Raw genomic sequence first — 21,861 nt, 5'->3', positions numbered from 1 at the left:
GCATGGAGAATGGATACGACACGACTCATCAAACTGCACAAACCTTGCAGTGTATTCTGTGACCAGCCCTGAGGTCTTCCGAACTCGATATTCAATATCGGAGGTAGTTCTTGGGGAGCAGAGATGGCGCAGTGGTGACCCTCGCCTCCCACCAGTTTGACCCGGCGATGAGTTTGTGGTTGGTTCTCGCCTTGCTCGAGGGTTTATCCGGGTGCTCCGGTTTTCCTCCCCCCACAAAAAAACAGCATCTCCAAATCCCAATTCGACCAGGATAGAGGGTCTGAATGAAAGCCCGCTCTTCCTCTCTAAATATTTTAATTCTAATTTTTATTTTCCTTCTGCAACAAAGATCGTCGGGTTTCACGTGGACAAAGCTCAAATGCTTCTTGTTTCAAGGTGGACATTGAAACGTCGTATTGTGGAGTACGGGCTTCTCGATGATTTCGCATGAGCAACTAGACAATCTCGTAGAACGTTTCATGATGAGTGATCAGTCAACGGGATGGAAGAGGGAGAGTATTGGCCATGTTGACCCTGGAGACTCTAGAATCAGCTGGGCTGTCGTAAGACACCCTCACATTTTTCACCCCTACGACCACTTCGCACCCTTGATGGCCACTAAAACCTTTGCGTCGCTGAGGGAAACAAATCTAGGAGAATGCTACAGTTCTGTTATTAGTAGAACATTTAAACAAAGAAACCACAACAACAACGCTAGTATAGTTTTTTTTTTACATTGTTTTAGGAGTACCTTGTTAAAGATTAAAGGTTAATTAAAGGAAAATCATCAATACCCCCATGCATGACAGTAACCAGGCTATGGTGTCCGTCAATATGCCACAAGCTATTTGGAGCAGCCACAGAACACACTCTCCTAGAAATTACGACAGCCCAACGGATTCTAGAGTTTCCAGGGTCAACGCGGTCAATACTCTCCCTGATTCCATCCCGTTGAACTCTGAGACCTATAATGATCGAAGATGTCCGGTCACCAAGGAATACCCGAGTCCCATGATCACTCATAAAACGTTGTACGAGATTATCTACTTGCTCATCCGAAATCATCGAGCAGTCTGTTATCTCCTCTAGCCCATGTAATGTTTATGTTCAGTTGTGTATGTTTGGGGTCGTTTGTCTTTGTTCTACCCCTTCATATAATAAGGCTTCCTTCGTCCGCCATATTGCGTTCAGAAATTGTAGAGCGTGAGCTGGGACCTAATGATGCGCGAAGGCGGTGCGCAGAAAATGTTGAATGAATATTGCACCATGTTAAACCAATATTTCGATCGTGAATGTGAATGAATATAAACCGTTGAATGTGAATGAATACATCCCGTAAATGTGAGTAAATATATTCGTGAATACGAAATACGTCGTTAAATGTGAATTAGTATATCTCTTGAATATAAATTTAGTTGCTGAATGTGAATAAATATATTCGTGAATAATAATAACAACATTAAATGTGAATGAATATAAACCTTGTGAATTTTGCACCATTTCGCCAACCATAGCATAACAGATACAAACAACAATTAACGACCTAAAAATGTATCTTCCATAGCCAGATTGAGCCACTAATGGAAGGTAAGAACTTTCCTTCTTACTATCGGCATCTCCTTACGCTGAAAACAGCTTTTAGGCATTTTTTTTGGGAAAGGAGGTTGGGTGTTAAAAACCCAAGTCTGTTACATTTGCACAGTGTAACACTCGAAAAATCACCGACACGAGTTTGAATTTATTAGACAACCCATAAGGGAAATATTATTTATTATTTTTACACTATTTTAGGGTGGCCCGTAGAGGGGGTCCGTAGGGGTAGTCCATGGACCGGTCCGTAGGGTAGTCCCGCGGACCCGGTCGGTTGTGGGGGTCCGCGGACCGGGGGTCAGTGTTTTCGGCTTACCCAGTAAATCCTGTATTCATGGGCAACCAAAACACTCCCTAGCCTTATTTGGTTTAGAGTTATTCCTACAGTTTCCTCAAATCTGTTATAAATTGGCAACCATTTGTTCAGCAAATTCAGTTGATTCAGTTGGTTTATTCTGAGCTATACTCAAGTTCTCAAGCACTGGTTTAGTTCAAATGTTATATTCTCAATAACCCTTGGTAGGTAATGCATTATTTTGTTTTATTTGTACTTTTCTTTAAGGCTTTAGGTTTAATTCATTTCTTTTATTTCATTAGTTTCAATTAGCAGTCGCTTTTAGTTGCCTTAACTAGTTTTGTGTTTTTGTTAGTATTATTCTTTTAGCTTTCTTGACCTTTAATCAGCACAGCATGTCGCTTTATCTCTGTTCCTTTGTTTTATAGTTTTTGCTAGTAAATATTGTATTTTTCGCTTACCACATATCCTTGTTGATTACTTGTGATTGTTTGCACAAATCCAAATTCATTTCTGTTCCTTTATACGTTTTGTAGCCTGTTTTCATCACTGTAATTACTTGTGACTGGCTTGTACACAGCTTAGCACTATTGTGTAATCCTGTAACTTGAACCTTTTTTATTTCTGTATTTCATGTAATACTCTACAAATGTTCACAGTTTTTGTCACACAGTTTCCTGTTTCTTTATTTTTGTCATGCAATCTTCCTATTGCAATTGTCTTGTTATTTGCATCAAATTAAGTTAGCTTATTTTGTTTAGTTTTACTCTTTATTAGCATTAGGCTTATTTTAGTTTGTTTATTGTATTTCAGTGTTACTCATTCCCGTTTATTTTGTTCCTGTTGTTATTGTCTCCACTATCTTTGTCAATAAACTCGTAAATCATACACTCATATCTGTCGTTGCTACGTCGACCGTTTTGGCCGTCTTTCATCAGGATATTTTTTCCATTTTATGATGACTGCTACCACAAGCTATCACATACGTGGGTAGCAGCACAGGGAGCACACGATCTTGTTGAGTAGGAAGAGAGTTATAAAGGTGTGAAAAGAATACACAATTTACCTTTGTCTACTGTTGTCATTTCTTACGCGACAACTGCTACCTACAAGTCCTAGGTAACACTGTTCCACTGATCCACTGATCCACTGATCCACTAACCCACTGATCCACTGATCCACTGATCAACTGATCCACCGATCCACCGATCCACCGATCCACCGATCCACTGATCCACTGATCCACTGATCCACTGATCCACTGATCCACTGATCCACCATCCACCGATCGACTGATCAACTGATCCACTGATTCACTGATCCACGAATCCACTGATTCACTGATCCACTGATCCACTGATCCACTGATTCACTGATTCACTGATCCACTGATCCACCGATCCACTGATCCACTAATTTACTGATTCACTGATTCACTGATCCACTGAGCCACTGAGCCACTGATCCACCAATCCACTGTTTCACTGATCCCCTGATCCCCTGATCCACTGATCCACTGATCCACTGATCCACTGATCCACTGAGCCACTGATCCACTGATCCACTGATCCCCTGATCCACTGATCCCCTGATCCACTGATCCCCTGATCCACTGATCCACTGATCCACTGATCTGCTGATCCACCGATCCCCTGTTTCACTGATCCACTGATCCACTGATCCACCGATCCACCGATCCACTGATCTGCTGATCCACTGATCCTAACCAATCCATTAATCCTAACTTCCACTGTGCCTTGTCGTCATGCAACTCGTGCGACTGCTTTTATCCAGGGGGTTATAATCTGTGGTCCACATACCACTAAACCATTGACCACCGTGTCCATTTTATTAGTCATTTAATTATGTTATTTCAAGGATCTAGTGTGCCATTTCATTATGTAAATTACTGGTGATTTAGTGACGTAGTTGGTGTGGGTAAACCGCTCATCGACAGCCATTGGGGAGTTTAAGCAAATCACTACGGCTGGTGCTACTACGGCCGCCGTGACTGAAAAGGTCTGGGGAGAGTACGTCTCGGTGGTCTGCCAAATTTTAAGTTTAGCGAGTAAAGCGAAATACAAAGATGAGAGAAACATCGGCTAAGGAGTTTAAAATCTCTTTTATTTAGTTTCTCACAGGCAAATGGCTTCGCTCAAAGGACGATGGCCGTTATTCGGTAGGACGAACAGATTATGTCTGAGCGAAAGCGAATGCCATACACTTTGTACCATAAAAATTTGATGGATGAAATATATAATTTCAGAGACAAATATCTCAAAAAATATCGAGTGAAGAACACAAATATATCAATACTCAAAGAAGCAAAATTGCATCGTATAGTTATCCAGATATAAAACATCTTCACTAAACCCTCAAAGCAAACTTAATCGAAGAAAAACAACCTCGTGCTCAACACGAATATTTCACTTGACTCGCTTCGCCATTTCAACAGCTTTGCCAAAACTTATCGTAAATTCAGGATACGGATTTACAGGCTTATGAAAGGCAACCTTGACACAATCTTTGACTTAAATTGAGTTTAAAGGATATAGTATCCAATGGAATTCTTAAAATGCCGAGATGTCCGTTGAAAAGGGCCAGAGAAGTGAAATAAACCCGACGTAGTCGCAACTACGGCAAAACATCCCGAATCACGTAGTCAGATTTCACGCTACGGCACCCGCTACGGCTGGATGCAACCGACGTACATGCGCAGTGTCTCATTTTGGGGGAAATTTACTTCCGGCAGCCGTATCAGAGCCAGCCGTAGCGGTTTGCTTAAACTCCCTAATTTGCCACACGCTGCTGCTACACGACAATCTCGCTGCCCGTTTGGCCGCACTTGCATTACAGCTAGCCGCTGGTGTATGTTCTGTTTGTGTGCAGCTTCTTGTCCTTTTTTGGAATATTTGAACATTGGCAGGGTCTAAAGTCGGTAAAGACTTTGTTTTATCGAAGGTAGGAAACGAAATTTCAAGATCTTAACATCTTTGCCCGTATCACAACACTGCATGTGTTTTTCTTGATAACTCTAACTTGCCTGACTATGTAAAATTACATTAATTTTCTGCCTAACACAACAAGACGCATATTCATAGTGCTTCGTTATTTTTAATCCAGTTCCTTTCATTCATAAGCGGCAGTAGCAGCCCATGCCAGTTATCTCCGTCGAATACATGCTTAGATCCAAACAGCCCACATGCACTGCAGGGGGCGGTTTAAGCAGGGGGTAGGTGGATTCGGTGGCTAGCCACTCCCTTTTTTGGAGAAGCCAAAAAGGGATGAGATTGTGAATACTATGGCTGAAATAAGAGCAAACACTCTGGAGACCTCTGGACATGTATCTCGTAGTAATTTAATTCTACTTTTGTGGCCTTGCTAGATTAAAGCATTTCATTAGGTTCCAATTCTTAAATTGCAACATTTTGGAAGCAATTGCCCCTTTGATTCTGCAACCCCAAGATACCTTAATGATTAAAAATGGAGTAGGTATTATCTTGGACAGCTATGAGAAAATTACAAGACTTCGAAACTGAAAGCAGAAACAAAGCCATGATGTAATTTTCCAATTACATAAGGCCTTCTAGGAAAATGAAATGAACAAAGAAAGACATGATTATTGTAATGACAATAGCAAAACTCCTGAGGGAACTACCATATGAAAAAGACGGGGTGCTCGACGTACCTTTTAGTGGTTAAAAAGCGGTCTGGGACTACCTCTTAGGGCATTCAACCTCAAAAGGTCCACAGCAGGAGCTTTTGCGGTACCCTTTAGGGTATTGAGCTGAACAAAAATATGATTGGGGATAAAGTGTTGTTTTAGAATAATTCTAAAACAACTTAGGGGTGAAAAAAACTCAACCCATGCCCACAAAACAGGATCCTGGTTCCTCTTAGGGGTTCCTTTCAAAATTTCCGACAAGCACCCCTGTCCTTTTGATATTGGAGTCCCCCCACCTGCAGGGTAAAACTGTCACAGGTGGTACTTTTACTATTTTCTTAACACCTGCGCAATTTTGTGATTTGACGGCAAAAACAAGGAAAATGTTCTTGTCTTCTCCAGCTTCGAGATGGCAGACAAGCGATCCAACTCTCCTCCTCCACCTGCTGGATTTAAGAAAGTGAAAACTCATCATTGGGAGGGTGTGAGTGATGCACGTGCCAAACGACAACCTGTCAATGGCCATACAGGAGTGTATGCATACCACTGTGATGACTGTATGTGTGGAATGGCTGGCTGGCCTTGTTACCGAGATGGATGTGTATGGAGTTGCTGTGGCCAGACTGAAAAATACAGCCAGTGCACCAAGGATAAAGGGGCAACAAAAAAGCGAGAAAAGAAAAGTTAACTTTTTTTCTTTCTCAGCTTACTCTTAGGAAGATTTTTCTTCACAATTATACGCTCATTGTTATGCAATTATACACAATTATACACTCATTGTATCAATGGTAATCTTCCTATGAGTGAATGACAGCTTTATTTAAGTGGCAATGCTCAACAATGGTATTACTGACAAATAATATAGGATCGTGAAACAGGAAGAAATAGCTATTTTGCTATCAAAGGCCAGAGCACTCAGTCCATGTTAGGGGGTTCATGGGTTGTTTTTTTAAGATGTATTAGTATAGAAGTCCATTACAAATTTGAAGCAGGTGTAGGTTAGCGCAAGTCTCAATGACAAAAATTTTGTAGTGTGAGACACTTACCTTCAGCAATTCTTTGTTACCTAGTACCTCTACTCCTAAAATTGTCAGCACCATGGCTGATTTCAGCTCTCAGGGGGTATATGTTCCCTTTTTCTCCAATGTAGTTTTGAGTTTTCATATGAGTGGCAGTATTGTGCTTAGCTTCCTTTAAGAAAATTGTTTTTTTTTGTGATAACAAGCACAGTACTTAAGTGTAAGCCAACAACCATGTATGAAGCTCCTGCTGGCCTGCAGGCCCTTGTATCTAGACAGTGGTGTGAGTCTGTTTGTGTAGTGTGGGTAGCATACACTACTTCATTGGGAACTAAAACACTTACAACTATTAAAACAAACGTAACTTTGTCAAGTATATACGAAATAATTGATATTTGAACTGCGGTTGAAGATGAAAGTGGAGAATGAGCATTGCAGTAAATTTTCCAATTTAAGCAATTGGAAAGAAGAAGCCTGAAAAAAATCAGGGATTCAATGGGATTTGAACCCGTGACCACCGTGATACCGGTGCGATGCTCTACCAACTGAGCTATGAAGCCACACATTGGGAGAGAGGTCAATTAATTGAGTTCATATCTTCCCGTGAGGAGTGAAATGATGTGAAGTACATATGAAATAATTCATATTTGAACTGTGGTTGAAGATGAAAGCCCTGATTTTTTTCAGGCTTCTCTTTCCAATTGCTTAAATTGGAAAATTTACTGCGATAATCATTCTCCACTTTCATCTTCAACCCAAGAGGAGATCCAAGTTTACGTAATATATCAAACATGAAAGGCAGTGTTTGACCACATTTCCAAACACCGAAAAGAGAGTTGAAAATATGATGCGTAGCGCAGTATTTTTGACAAACTTCGAGGTGTTTGGAAATGTGGTCAAACACTGTCTTGAGTGCTTGATATAACTTCTCAATCAAAACTAAAACTATGGAGAAAACGGAGGAGTAAATTTGCAAAACTCTATGCTAATTAAGATCAGATATTCTAGCACTGTCATGGCCATGATTTCCTTTGTTTAAACTTGGTGAATTATTAATGAGTTTGAGAAAACCAGTTATTTCATGTCCAGTGCATACTGCAGTATTAATGATCATCTCTGGTATTGTTAAGACATAATTTTGCAAATAAAAGAAATGGTTTCTTTCGAGAATATGGACGCTTTGCACCGCATAGGTTAAACTCTGTTATTAATGTGCACACCAAAGATCTATTGGCTGTTAAAACAAAGGGTAAATTTTTTGATGGTTGTGAACAACTAAGAGAATTGATGTCAATCTTTGTATACAGGAAAAGTTCAGCTGTGCATTGATTAGAATAAGAAAACTTGCAATAAAAGTGAGGAAACAGCTTGCTTACTTTGATCATTAATATGTAAATTCTCTTTGCTTGAGCCATCGTTATGTCAACAGTTTGTGCTAATTCTGTGCTTCTATGAGTTTTAGTATAACGCTGCAAGCGTGCTATCACGAATGCCGTCCTCTGATTGGCTACGTTACTCACTATCTATTCCAGATAGTGAGTAGCGTAGCAGTGTGCCCTTGTTAACAAAATGAAAGGCGCTTCTTGGCGTTTTCAGTGTCTGTTAAGAGAATTTAGATAAAGTTTTGAATCACTAGTAAATTTAAACTAAAACAATTGGATTATTCACTCTTGATTTCTATCACGTGACAGTTGACAGGAAAGAAATCTCGAGCTCACGATCTAATTGTTAAATGGAAACACGATTTTAAACCAATCGGCGTGCATATTTTCTTTGGGCTATTCTCTAATTTATTATCCCAGATTATTCGTACATATGTACAACTGCACGCCCTTAGCCTATTTCTTCGTATAATCTCTCCAATCATTTTTCATAAATGATTTGTACAGCATACAGTCAATGTATAGATTCCCCTTCAGGTGATCAACTTCATGTTGAACGATTCTCGCTGGCCACCCAGATGTTCTCCACGTGACTGGCCGAGCTTCCATGTCCAGGGCTGTAACTTCAATTTCTTTTGCTCGAGGGACAACTGCCGAGAAACCTTCAACGCTTAAACATCCCTCACGGAATGCCAGTAACGTGGAGTCAATTATTCTAAACTCGGGGTTGATGAAAACCCTCGGAGGAACTAAGGCAATACCCATGCGTTTGATTTCTTTATCGGAGAGTCCTCGGTCCTTCAACGCCTTGATATGTTGTCCTGTAAATTCGATTGCGAACACTCGAAGTCCCACTCCAATCTGTGGTGCAGCAATCCCCTGACCTTTCGCTTTCCTCATGACTTTGAACATTCGCTCGACCATTTCCTTGAACTCAGGAGAATGGATAGTCGTGATGTCCACAGTCTCGGCTTCCGCCCGTAAGATCGGATCGCCGACCTGTCGAGCGCGAAGACTGTCCATGTTTAGAAGAGTTCTAAGCGAGCCAGGTAGCCATTTTGAAACTTGACGACATTTAGTACAAAAACCACCATATGAAGAGTCCAGTTTAATTAATTTAGATGGAGAAAGAGCCATATTTTGGAATAGAAGGATAGGTTTACCGGGAAATGCTATCTCTGTTGCTTTCTCTTTCTTTTTTGTCACGATATGTGTCACTGGTTTCTTTTTGGCTTGGGCACAGTCTTTCCTCTCCAGAAACGTTTCTGTCGGGGTGGGCGACGGGGACACTGATGGTGCTGATAAGAAGCAACGCAACCTCCAGATTGTCTTATTGCGGAGAAGAAAGTCATTTTAGTCTATTTTCTAAGAGAAAATGCAAAATTTTAAAAGCGTTTTATTTTTCACAAGCTAAAGAAGTAACAAACAAAGAAGCAAGCGAAGTCAATGCAGTGTATATGTACCACCCCTCCCTTACCACCTTCCAGATTGTCATGCTACTTCCACCCAAACAAAGATGGCGGTTGATAGTTCGTATGCAGCGAACGAAAAGGATAAACTTCCTGAAAGGGTTGTGCTTTGGGACGAGACCGAGGTCGCAGAAAAACAAGTAAATCAAGTTGGCACTTCGGCTTGTGGAGCTACTGCAGTTTTAAATGTTCTGGTAAGGCAAGGAAGGATTTCAAGACCTGTTAACTACAGCAAATAAGACGTAAACTTAAGCAGGAGCATATCACCTATTCTAGGTGATATGCTTCTGTCTTAAGTTATGATTTCTAGGATGTTTCAAATGATTTATTTTTGTCATTAGCTTATTTTCCTGACCCAGCTTCCAGTTCAAGTTTCCAGGCAATGAAACAAAAGAAATCTTTTTTTCTCTCTCTCTCTTTTTTTTCCAGCTGTCGACACCGATGTTTCCCCATTTTTTTATTAAGCTTATTTCAATTGAAGTGTTTATCTTGCGTGATTTTGGTACAAAATATCAGAACATTATAATAATAATAATTGGATCAATTGACTAACTGTGACGAACTGACTGGCTAACTGGCTTATTGACTGATTTACGGGCTGATAGATTGACTGACTGACTGATTGATTGATTGATTGATTGATTGAATGAATGATTGATTGATTGATTGATTGATTGAATGCAGAAATTACTTGGAAGGTCAGCATTGGTGGATATGGCAATTAATGCAGTAAATACAAGACTGAGAGATCTTAGTGCTCCTTTGCCCCAATACCTCTTGTCACGCAGTGTTGCAGGAACAACACACAAAGACCTTATTGAGGGGCTTGATAAATTGACAAATGGTGAGGTAATAGGACATTTCTTTCACATGTACCCCAAGCGTGACTTTGACTTATCAAGTTGGTTGAAATACTGGCTAATGAATGGTGTAATACCACTGGCAACTCTAAACTGTCAAAAGGTGCCTTTAGATGATGGAACAATACCAGATGCGTGGCATCATCAGGTTATTTGTGGTGTGAGCGAGAATGGTGTTCATCTTACTAACCCTCAAAGAGTGAGTCCCTTTGATGTGGTATCTAAAGAACTATGTAGTGAATCTGTCCTTCTAATTCGACGTCATGACATCTTACAGAGATGGAGTAATACTCTTGATTACTCTTGCTGGAAGTCAGATGGAAACAGATGGAATGAACTGAAAGTTAGAGAGCAGATTGATCAGATGGTAAAAGAAGAAACTTTGTTATTACTTCATGGGAGTGAGCTTAAACACAGAGAGCTATTAACAACACATGTTACTATTCCTGCTGCATATAAATCTGGAATTACTCTGTTTGCTTTGAGAGACTCTAATGCACACAAGCTTTTAGAGCAGGCTAATGAACTTACTCTGGAGCCTGCTTATAAAGACATAGATGACAAGAGACAATCTTTGCACAGCGAAAAAAATCTGAGTGTCATTGTGTAAGGAAAATTACCCATACCTGTCACATTTCACACATAAATACTTTTATACCATACCATAGAAAATACAGCTAATCAGAATACAGGAAAGCCATTGTATTTTTGACAGTATTACATCTAACCTTCCCATCATGCACCGCACATATGTCGCATTGACTGTGTTGGCCACTACATTTTCAATAGCCTGCGAACGCAGACATATTTCCAGCTGTCGCTTGTCTCCATCGAAAATAACGTCTGCGAACCCCAGCCAGGAAATGATTTCTGTGATGTAGGAATTTTAAGCCAGTCACAGTTTAGCTCAAGTAGCTTCAGAACTACTGCGTTAGGTATTTGCTGCAAGGAGCACTCAAGTTTCATTCTATCACGGAATCTGATTGGCCAAGGAGAAACAAAAGTCATTACGTCACAGAAATCGTTTCCTGGCTTGGGTTCGCAGACGCTATTTTCGGCAGAGACAAGCGACAGCCGGAAATACGTCTGCGTTCGCAGGCTACATTTTCAATGGCGTGGTTCAAAATAGTTATGCAGCGCACTCTCGTGAGTTGTATGCCATGGAATATTCCACGTGTCACTTGTATTTTCTTGGTATGCACACTTGGCTAAAGGCTTGTGTGTATATTGAAAAAATTCAAGTGACTTGTGGTATATATAAACAATAGTCTCCATTTGGTGCGAAAATATGCTTGCATATTTGTCCACAGACATTATTTGTTCCGAAAACTGTGAGCTTCAAGGAACAGATAATGTCCAAGGACAAATATCCGAGCATATTTTCGCCCAAAATGGAGGTTATTGTGTTTATTATTCTTCAAATCTTTTTCGCAACGCACGCAGTTTTGAAAATTGGGGAATATTCTCGGATATTCGGTCAGGTGATGTGTTTAGACCAATCGCGCACGAGCGAAAATATTTGATGGATTATAATACATGGTATACCATTCGAAAGCATTGCATAACTAGTGCCAGGGTTCGTACGGGTCCTGGAAAACCTGGAAAGTCCTGGGATTTTGTTGTGGCATTTTCCAGGACTTGAAAGTCCTGGAAAAAGGCTACTGCTCCTGGAAAGTTCTGGAAATCTGTTAAACTCAAGTAAAAATGAAATGTATGGCAGACAGTAAGGAGAATTAACATTGAGATCTTGGGAGTGAAAGGGTTAAGGTTACTTCAAACCTTCGTGGGGCTACTTTTTCCAAATTTTCTTTTTCCAACCAAATTAAAGTTCATTATTCAAGGTAACATTTTCCAAAAAACAAAAATAAAATATTAAAATGCACGCGAGTTATTGGGAAAAAGAGTTTTTTTAATCAAAGTTAATAAACCGCCAAGGTGTTGTAATCCCCAAAAGGCATGGACTCCTCAGCCCCAGGGGGGGGGGACTCCCATATGGAGTGGACGGGGATGCTCGTCAGAAATTTTGAATTTAACCCCTAAAAGAGACCAATCTGGGCATGGCCAAAGCTTATGCAGACCCCTAAAGCGTCGGCAAAAAAGAATGTAATTTTATCAAAATCTACATTTTATAACCTTTCTATTGATATATAGTTTGTGGGGGTTTCCTTCAAAACAGTGCGCGTATGAATTTTTTTCTGGAGGACACCCGCGAAGGTTTGAAGTAACCTTAATGTGAATTTTAGAATCCTGGAAAAAACAATCTGAGTCCTGGAAAAGTCCTGGAAATTTGTTTTTGGAAAAGGGTACAAACCCTGTGGTGCGTACTTGGATGAATTTTCAGACTTCCATTAACCATGTTCTACTTCTAGAATTGAAGAATCATCATATTATTGTTGTATATATTTCTCTTTATAGTGTAAACACGACGCCACAAGCAAACCTATTGCTTTAAACTAAATCATGTGTAAATAAAGGATTGTTGTTGTTATTGTTGTTGTTGTTGTTGTTGTCATTTTAAAGCTCATTTTAAAATGGAGACAGAGATGCTCTGAATTTACCATACATGTAATTCATTTTTGTGGTGTGGCTTAAGTTATGTCAACAATTAATAGTATCTTTTATTGATGAGTGATAAATGTAGCCATAATTACCTTGTCCAGGCCTAAAGAAATTTTAATTTCATTTTACTTTCTTGACCTGCAACCACCATATAAAAATTGATATAAAGTGTAATACCCAGGGACATAATGAAAAATGGTAGCTGACAGATTACTAGGCACCTTTTTCACTTCAAAATCTCTGAAGTTTGCAAACTAAATAAATTAACCATGATCTTAGTTGAATTTATTCAAATTATTGGATCAAAATTAACCGTAAATTATGGAGCATTTAGAAATGGGGCACTTTTTGTATTATAAAAATGCCTTTAACTAAGGGTATCTTACTTTTCTAAGGGGGCAAAATCAGATCACTGGAGTCACTTCATTTCAGTGTGTTCTCAATTAATGGGGGAATGGGAAAGAGCCAGGGTGCAGGATACCCCCTTTTTGCCCTTTTTGCATTCATGCTCATGGGAATAAACACTTGTCAGACTCAGCAGAGACAAAAGGTGGACTGCAAGTTTTCAAACTACAGTTGAAAATGTTTGTTATGTTCTTCTGATAGCTTCTGAGGACCTCTGTTTTAATTTGCAAGTGGAAATTTCTCAGACTGGGGAGACAGCATAATTTGACGAATATTGTTGGGGAGGAAACTCTGATCTTGATAACTTTTAGGCATGATTGGTAACCCACCAGAATGCTAAGAGGTTTGCAAAAAAAAAAAGTCGTGTTGTTTGTCCAGTGGTAAATCTCCAGGCCAATCAGAATCATCATGAACCATCAGAACTTTTTTACTGCAGCAAATTTTTAGTCATCGTGGTACATCGTAAACAAATCAATGTAAGGGATTTTTTAATCGTCCGACTTTCTTTAGTGCAGTTTTTTTCTTAGTAATTTACCAATATATACTGTCCCTCCCTCCCCGTGTCAATAAACGCACCTAACAAAATGATCTGGTCAGCGGTTCTTCGAAGTTGTCCCAGTCCTCCAAGTGTAGTTTCGAAAATCCAGCCCGAGTATGCTGGAGTTGATTATTCTTGCCTTGTTTGCTGGCTTTCTTGGCATTTTTACCTACGACTTTTTCACGAGGAAGAAAACTGAAGTCAATGGGGCTCACGTGGTGGTAGGTTTTCACGTAGCCAACAATTGCAATACTTTTCTCTTGCACATGTAGTCTTGCAGGAGTCTTGATTGTTCGCTCGCGAGTCACGCTCTAGTCCGCTGATTATAACTTATCTTTATCTCAGGTCACTGGAGGATCAAGTGGTATTGGAAAAGCAGTGGCAATGAAACTCGCAAAATGCGGGGCCAACGTAACGATTCTGGCGCGGAATATGGTTAGACTTGGCGAAATATCGTATGCATAGGAAACCAATGTACAGAAAGTGGGAACCAAATCGTGGTAGTGGCTGGGGGGAGGGGATGGGTCATGTAGCAGCTCTCGTAAGGTCTGACATGAATGGCTTGAAGCCCTTTGAGAGGAAAATAGAACAAACAACAGAAACAATGCCCCCCTAGCCCCAAAACAATTACAGCTGCTGCAATGATGACAAATAGAATTACAAGCCTAAGAGAGCTGCTAGTCACTACCAGGGGGGTGAGGGAGAACTGGGAGTCCAATAGTCCATTTCCGTGTTTCCTTGTGCCTCTGTTTCAAAATGAGTCATTGTGCTAAACCTTTCATATGAAAATGAGTTTGATTTGCATGGAAATGAACATGTACATCTAAGTGGCACACATTTCCATATGAATGGTTTCGCACAGACTCATTTTGACACAGAGGCAAAAGGCAACTCGAAAATGGCCTATTCTCTGATTTCCCTGTTCCCACATCACTGGCAATAAGTGATTCCAGAAAATATCCATACGTATACCACGGTTGGCTTTTTGGAATTCCGTGGGCAAGGGGAGGCTCTTTGAACTGGAAATGCAAAGGCATAGAGGTTAGACGACACAGCTGACAACTGCGGATAGCAACATGCAAGACAAGCATCGTTTGATCAGGCATATGTTTTCGTGTTCATTTAAAGAACACTGATAAAGTCTGGTTAGTACATTGGGCTCCAGAGGCCTTAAAGTTGATGAATTTCTTGTTAGATATTTGTTTGCAATGAAAGATGCTTGGTTACCATGCGCCAGTGATATATATTCATAAAGAAACTGCTATGATGGCATCTGATTGAGTGAATATTGTTTGTAATATCAAAAGTAAATTAGGCCAGATTTGCCTATACATGTTCTTATTTTTATGGTAATTAGGACACAAAACAATTGAAATTTTTATTTCTTCATTAGTTTAGTCAAAAACCAATTGCAAAATTGCGACTAAAGAGGAGGAAGTTTTAGTTGCTGAACATTTAGTCATGAAAGCATGTGATCATATTGGTTGCAATATTGCGCCCTGTAGACAGTTGTTTAACTGAAAATTATCAGCAAAAACAACTGGGAAGATGTGGAAGCATAAAATCTCTTTTGTTGGAAGACGTGAGGAGTCAAACAAGGAATCCAGAGGGTTCAAGTTAGGAAGGGAAATCAAGAAGGGAGTGGGGATTAATGATTTTGGAATTTGGAGGGCATGGGGTAGGTCATTTTGGAATTTCTAAACGTAAGGGAGCTCAAATGTTCATGCCACCCATGGCATGGTATGGAAATTTTCTGGAATCACCCAATCTGTTCTTTCTTACATGAAATTATCCACAATTTTACTTTCCTAAAACTAACCAAGGCATATGATATAAACGCATTACGCCTCTCCCAAATCATTGGTATTATATTGGTTAAAGCACAACTTACGTGTAGCTTGAAAAAAAAAACCAAACAAACAAAAACCAAGCACTTATTAATGACTCAATTATGTTCACCCTATTTGAGTTGGGAGATATAACAAGGAAGATTTATACCACTCTCCTCAATTCCTCAAAAATTGAGGCTCACTCTCACTTGATTCATAGTGAGTACTGGATTCTGAACTGATACAATGTTAGAATTGTCTTGTTGAAATATGGAGGTTAAAATTCTATTTTACTAAATTAATGATATAAGTTATTCAAAATAGTGAAGATACTCTGTATCCGTTTGGTCCCAGGGAGTGTTCTCCCAGGTGTTCCAGAAGGATTATAATTATAGGGTGGGATGATCAAGTGAATTGAAGTTCTCTTACCGTACACAAATATCATTTCTCAATGATAGAACGTCCCTCTTTTGTCGTGCAATATCTGTATTGATATTTTTGAGATTTGTTTTTAATGACACTAATGAAACCTTGCAAACTTTTGTCTAGTTGTTATTTGAACTTCAACAACTTGTTCTTGTCCCTTGTCAAAAATTGATTTAAATTCTCCTTTTGTGTCCCCCAACTTCTCTGTGGTCTGCCTAGGGATATACATGTACTGCTGGAAAAGCTAAATGATCAAAAAATAATAGCTCCTTGCTGGATAAACAGAACGTATTCTCAACATATCTGCAGTGAAAATAACATAATAGCTGGGTCCTTATATTGATCAAGCCAAATCCTAAGTTTTGTGATGACCCATGCAAAGGTTGGCTAGAATGGGTGTGAGGAGAGCTATAGGTTTGGGAGTTTGAGAATCCAAGTTCCATTTCCCTCTTTTCTTGGCCCGAATTAATGCTCAGTGTATCGCTTTTTTATAGTATAATTAGCAACCTGTTAATATGACTCAGTGGGTTGTGGCAGCCCCACTGTGGTTAAGTTTGGTGAACCTGGCACCCAGAAAGTGCTGTCACTGCAGTGATAAACTTTTTTAGAAACATGTCTGGTTAAATGTCATTGAAGATGTGTACATTATTCATTGTGGTGTAAGATAGGATAGATGAATTTTTCACTCGTTTGTCTCACGATGGAGTCACTTTGAGATGTAGATCAAGATGTTTAGACTGCTATACTGCTAGTCTTCATCAGGCGATGAGGTCAATTGTTGCGTGTCGCTATTTGTAGCACCTTGGTTTACTGCTATTGGTGCATTTTGATCCTCATTATTATTCCGACTTTGTGATGCTGTTCCCTCATAGGTCCGCATTCTGACTGGCTGTTGTGCTTTCTGATTGTAGGTACAGTAAATCCTCGAATTAGCACCCCCCTCGAATAAGCGCCCCCTTCAAATAAGCACCCCTCCTGTCAGCCAAAATTTAAAATAAGTGCCCCCCTCGAATAAGCGCCCCCCTTCCCTCCCCCCATTTTGTGGACGGGTACTGAGACAACAAAGGATGTATAATTTTTGTCGTGTGGTATTAGATTTGTACATTGTTTCAGTTTGGGAACACGTTAAGTACTAATGGTGCCACAATTTAAACTTAAAGATCTGCTTTTTTTGTTGATAAACAGCTTATGTTGCACAGATGATGTATTAAAAAAAAATGATCATGTCAGGCCACCATTTGGGAAAAATTAAATAAGCACCCCCCTTGATTAAGCACACCCCATCTTCTCCTAAATTTGAAATAAGCGTCCCGGGCGTTAATTCGAGGATTTACGGTATCCATGTTTCAGGAATTTCGATTCCACCATCTCTATTGATGTTATTTGGATGAAGTCTTATATGGATAGCTTCCTTGACCCTTTGTGTGTACCAGTGAGGGTCACGATCAATAAACTTGACTTTGTCCCAAATGGGTAAATGCCCCATCTCATTGGCGTGTTCTGAAATTGCAGAGGTTTGTGTACGAGCAAGCCGCATGTCTCTGTCATGTTCTTTTATCCTCCTCTCTTACATAGCTCACCCTGTTTCTCCAATATACACCTTGCCACATTCGCAAGGAATCTTATAAACAACACTGTCTTGTTTTGTTGGTTCAAGGGTGTCTTTAGGTCACACTTAAGTAGGACCTAAGAGTTTTGTCAGATTTAAAGACAGTGCATATGCCTTGTTGTTGTAGGCAGGATCGAAATGCACCAATAGCAGTGAACCAAGGGGCTACAAAATTGGCAAAATGCAACAATTGACCTCATTGCCTAATGAAGACTAGCAGTATAGCAGTCGAAATGTCACGATCTGCATCTCAAAGTGACTCCATTGTGAGACAAACGAGTAAAAAATTCATCTATCCTAACAATCATAAAGCTTGATGTCTCCTAACAAATGTCTTGTTTTGTCAACAAGTTTGATGCTTACATTCAGCCAGAGAATTTTCGTGCTTGCCGTGTCCAACGTCACCCCACATTAATTAATTGTGTGAATAGACTGTGTGGTACTGCCAGGATCCATATTCTTTTTTTTTTTTTTTTACAGTTCAACTACTTACATTACTTATATTCACAGTTGTCCATTGCCCTTTTGAATGGGCAAATAAAACTCTGCCAGGGCAAGTATGATATCTGGCATACTTGCCCGACTGACAACTTGGAGAAGGAACCAATATATTGGATCCCTGGTACTAAAAAAACTTTTGTTCTCTGTTTTTCTATAAAATACCAGGTTAGACTGGAAGAAACATTAAAAGAAGTTAAGAAACATTTAGCCCCAGAGAGAAAGGTATTTGCTTTCTTAATAATACTAATAAGATCACTTCCAAGTGTATGCAGTCATGTATGTAGTTTGTTTGTTTGAATTTATTTGAAAATATTTTCAGGGAATATGATTAACTGGTAACATAAAAATAACCTATTAAAACAAATAATGGTCAGTGATAAGAAATAACTTTGGACCCCACAACACGGTGCTCAACACATTCTTGTCAGTTGCTTTAAAACTAGTCAACAGATACATTTAATTTAGTATTAGTTATGTGTGAAACTGATGTTTCTTCCCATTCAGGTCCTAGCTTTATCTGTGGATCTTTCTGGTGAAGCACAAGATGTAGAAAATACATTAGACCAGGTTTGTGAACATCCCAAAAAAATTTGTGTAAAAAAACAAATAAAACAACAACAACAACAAAAACGGTAACCCCACACTTTTTCAAAACAATTATTACGTTGTGGCATGAATCACTCATCAAATAATTCTTGGAGCAAGTTTATGACCTCCCAGAATATTGAAACCTTGGGTATTTCACACAAAACAAGGAAACTTTATTTTTATTAATTTGGGCAGCGCTTGCCTTGTATCCGCGTCATCTTTTTACACAGTTTTTTTTTTTCAAAACAATCAATTGTAATGATTCTAATTAGTCTTAAGTAATAATTTGAGATTAATAAGAAGCTATTACATATATTGTACATCTTTTTCCAAAATTGTGATTTCAGTTTAGTGATCTTGAACAGTACCTGCAACATGCTGGTTACATTGTATGGCACCAACCAAACCACTTATTGACTTTCACCACCACCTTCACCTTCCAGGGGCAGAAGCCTCAGCCACTTAATTATTAGACATACATGCAGATATTTTACTGCAACTGCAATGAGACTGGTAAATAGCAACTGGTCCATATTCCAATCATGAATATTTTCCTTTATTGCACCTTTAGGCTTGTGAAACCATGGGTCCAATAGACATTCTCATAAACTGTGCTGGTTTTGCAGTTTGTGGCTTGTTTGAAGAAACTCCAGTGGAGGACTTTAAGGTTAATGTCTTGTCAAAAAGTATATCAATTAACATTTGTATTATTAGTTTGCCAAGTGTGAGAAAATAATGTTATAGTGTGTCATTAAAGGAACAGCAATCCAGCTGATATATCATTATTTAAGCTTAATTATTAAGAAATAATTATAACCAACAACAACAGTTTTGACTTCAGAAGACATGTTTCATTTGATCTTAGATGTCTTCTCCAGTTAATTGAAGTATATGATTTGTATAGAAATGCTAATGAAGTACAAAACAACGTCTGAAATATCAAGTTTTAATAAGTATAGCCTGGAGCTTACTATAAAACTTCCTTTGTTCTATCTTACCATATCAAAAACAAAAATGCAGAAAGTGGTGAATACAAGAAATAATCAACTAAAAAGAAAAAAAGTTAATTGTTATACTTCCCACTTTGTCTTTAATTAAATTAACAAAATTAGATTCTTACAACATATTTCCTGCAATTTGCATCTTAAAGTTCAGCTCTAGGTACATTGTACACGATATGGTCAACATGTTAAAATACCATGTATAGATATCGACAGTAACTACTGTTTAAAGGTAAGAGGCAATTTTCAGTTCAGCACCCTGATGAAAATGGTTTTAAAAGTTTGAATTCAATTACAGGCCATGATAAACACAAACTACTTGGCCAGCGTTTTTACAAGTCATGCTGTTGTAGAGAAGATGAAACAGAGAAGAAAAGGACATATTGTGTTTGTCTCGTCAATAGGTGGGCAGGTACTGTATGTAAAATTCACCTTTTTATAAGCTTGTGAAATTGCATATCACATCAAGTAATAATTTCTCATGATTAGCATTGTGCTCTACTTTTAATGTAATTGATGTTATGAGCATACACCTGAAAATAAGATGGATTTCTTGGTTTGAGGTGGTGGGTGGTACGCATGGTGGTCTCATGGTTAAGTGTGCTCATCTCCAGATCGAGCAGTTCAAGTTTGAGGCCTGGCTGGGGACGTTGTGTTGTGTTCAAGAGCAAGACACTCTACTCTCACAGTGCCTCTCTCCCCCCAGGTGTATAAATTGGTACCGGCAAACTTAATGTTGCCCAGGGTAACCCTGCGATGGACTAGCATTCCCAGGGGGAAGAAGAAATTCTCCTAGTCACTTCATGCTACAGAAACCTGGATAAGTTCCAGCGTGATGGGCCACTTGGCTTGTATGCAGACTTTACCTAGCTACCTTGGTTTGAGGCTTTGAGTGTTCAGTTTAAAGTCTTCTCTGTCAAACTATTTTCTTTTCCAGTTTGGATTATTTGGATTCACTGCATATTCTCCTTCAAAGTTTGCTGTAAGAGGCTTTGCAGAAACTCTTTTTATGGAGGTAAGTGTGATTATCATTTCTTTAGTATGGATGTTTGTCTGATGGAGAACATTATTATAAAACTCGTAACAGAATGAATTTTTTTCCAATTAGGATTTTTATTTATTTTCAGTTATTTTTTTTGTGTGTGTTAAGTTTATAGTAGGCTTTTAATCATTTAGTATTATTAGTTTTAAATGGTTAATTAGTAGAGGTGTGGTTCCCCTCAGCTAACAATATTTTGACATGTAATAAAGTTTTTGATTGATTAATTGATTGATTGTATTGATAATTGACACTTGTCAAGCTTATGGTATTCTGAGAGTATAGGTCGGATTAGCTTTGGATGATTTCCAAGAAATTTGCTGGAAACTAATCACACTTTTCAAGTCAGACTTGTTTGGTGATGCATCCAATTGTTGCACATATTCTCAGCCTCAAAGCACCTGAGTAACAGTTGAATTTCTATTAGCATTGTCAGATGAGGCTAAATCAATTCCTTTGGATTTTTAGTCAAGAGGAATTAGACTGGCAGTTGAGTTAGCAATCCTAGTATTTCACTGAATCTCTCAGACTTAAAATGCTAGTGTGTGCGAGTGTACTCAACTCTCACTCCTCCTTTTCATTTCAGGTAAAGCCATACAATGTTGCTGTCTCTGTGGTTTTTCCACCAGACACAGACACACCAGGATTTGAAAATGAGAATAAGAACAAGGTACTACACGTGTAAGGTCATATAATTTTCCCTTTAATAATGGTGTTATGTTTATATTTTTGGCTTCTCTGTGAAAGTCATTGCCCATGGATGTCTTTTGAAGGCAATACCTATTTAATGATAACAATAACTTATTTGTTAAAAGATATTTATTGGACATGCTGAACTTCACATTTAGCAAGCATGTACATGTATGCAAGCAATGTCTATAGTTGAGCTTGCCTTATATCAATCAATAGCATGTTTACCCACATGGATTTCTAAAAAGCTGTCCCAAAACAATTTCATCCAAACAAACCTCTTCAGGGCCAAAGTAGAGCCTAAAGCAGCCCCGCAGAGATTAAAGCATTTGCTAACATTTGTCAGGTTTCCCCAGAAAAATAAGGTGTTCACTGTCACATGTCAGTTAGAGAGAGA

General features: G+C 39.0%; 5 protein-coding genes and 1 pseudogene across 5 annotated transcripts in view; 2 read left to right on the top strand and 4 right to left on the bottom strand.

Annotated features, from left to right (window-relative positions):
• The window catches only part of LOC145464797 (uncharacterized), a 101,027-nt gene that overhangs the window by 36,382 nt on the left and 42,784 nt on the right, over window positions 1-21,861 (bottom strand). The window lies entirely within an intron of this gene.
• LOC145465058 (uncharacterized) lies at window positions 2,988-3,299 on the bottom strand (annotated as a pseudogene).
• On the bottom strand, window positions 3,244-3,732 carry LOC145465056 (uncharacterized). The gene is made up of 2 exons (XM_081448855.1): window positions 3,706-3,732; window positions 3,244-3,607 (listed from the first exon to the last, which is right to left on the bottom strand). The coding sequence occupies exons 1-2, from the start codon at window positions 3,730-3,732 to the stop codon at window positions 3,311-3,313; spliced, it is 324 nt and encodes a 107-aa protein (XP_081304981.1). The 3' UTR covers window positions 3,244-3,310.
• Window positions 7,825-9,103, bottom strand: LOC145464810 (peptide deformylase, mitochondrial-like). The gene has a single exon (XM_081448607.1). It carries the CDS (start codon window positions 9,085-9,087, stop codon window positions 8,407-8,409), a length of 681 nt encoding a protein of 226 aa, XP_081304733.1. The 5' UTR covers window positions 9,088-9,103; the 3' UTR covers window positions 7,825-8,406.
• LOC145464803 (uncharacterized) lies at window positions 9,460-12,772 on the top strand. Its single transcript, XM_081448601.1, has 2 exons — window positions 9,460-9,613; window positions 10,104-12,772. Exons 1-2 carry the CDS (start codon window positions 9,467-9,469, stop codon window positions 10,887-10,889), a joined length of 933 nt encoding a protein of 310 aa, XP_081304727.1. The 5' UTR covers window positions 9,460-9,466; the 3' UTR covers window positions 10,890-12,772.
• The window catches only part of LOC145464801 (3-dehydrosphinganine reductase-like), a 13,617-nt gene continuing 4,392 nt past the window's right edge, over window positions 12,637-21,861 (top strand). Inside the window, exons 1-9 of the mRNA XM_081448597.1 lie at window positions 12,637-12,693; window positions 12,940-14,002; window positions 14,127-14,216; window positions 18,312-18,368; window positions 18,651-18,713; window positions 19,306-19,401; window positions 20,034-20,147; window positions 20,673-20,750; window positions 21,361-21,444. Of these exons, the coding sequence (XP_081304723.1) occupies window positions 13,898-14,002; window positions 14,127-14,216; window positions 18,312-18,368; window positions 18,651-18,713; window positions 19,306-19,401; window positions 20,034-20,147; window positions 20,673-20,750; window positions 21,361-21,444 (687 nt within the window). The 5' untranslated portion in view covers window positions 12,637-12,693; window positions 12,940-13,897. The remainder of the gene's footprint in view (window positions 12,694-12,939; window positions 14,003-14,126; window positions 14,217-18,311; window positions 18,369-18,650; window positions 18,714-19,305; window positions 19,402-20,033; window positions 20,148-20,672; window positions 20,751-21,360; window positions 21,445-21,861) is intronic.

Source organism: Orbicella franksi, chromosome 13, assembly GCF_964199315.1.
Source record: "Orbicella franksi chromosome 13, jaOrbFran1.1, whole genome shotgun sequence".
NCBI lineage: Eukaryota > Metazoa > Cnidaria > Anthozoa > Scleractinia > Merulinidae > Orbicella > Orbicella franksi.
Note: the sequence above shows the minus strand (reverse complement) of the source record. Positions and strands in the feature narration are given on the sequence as shown.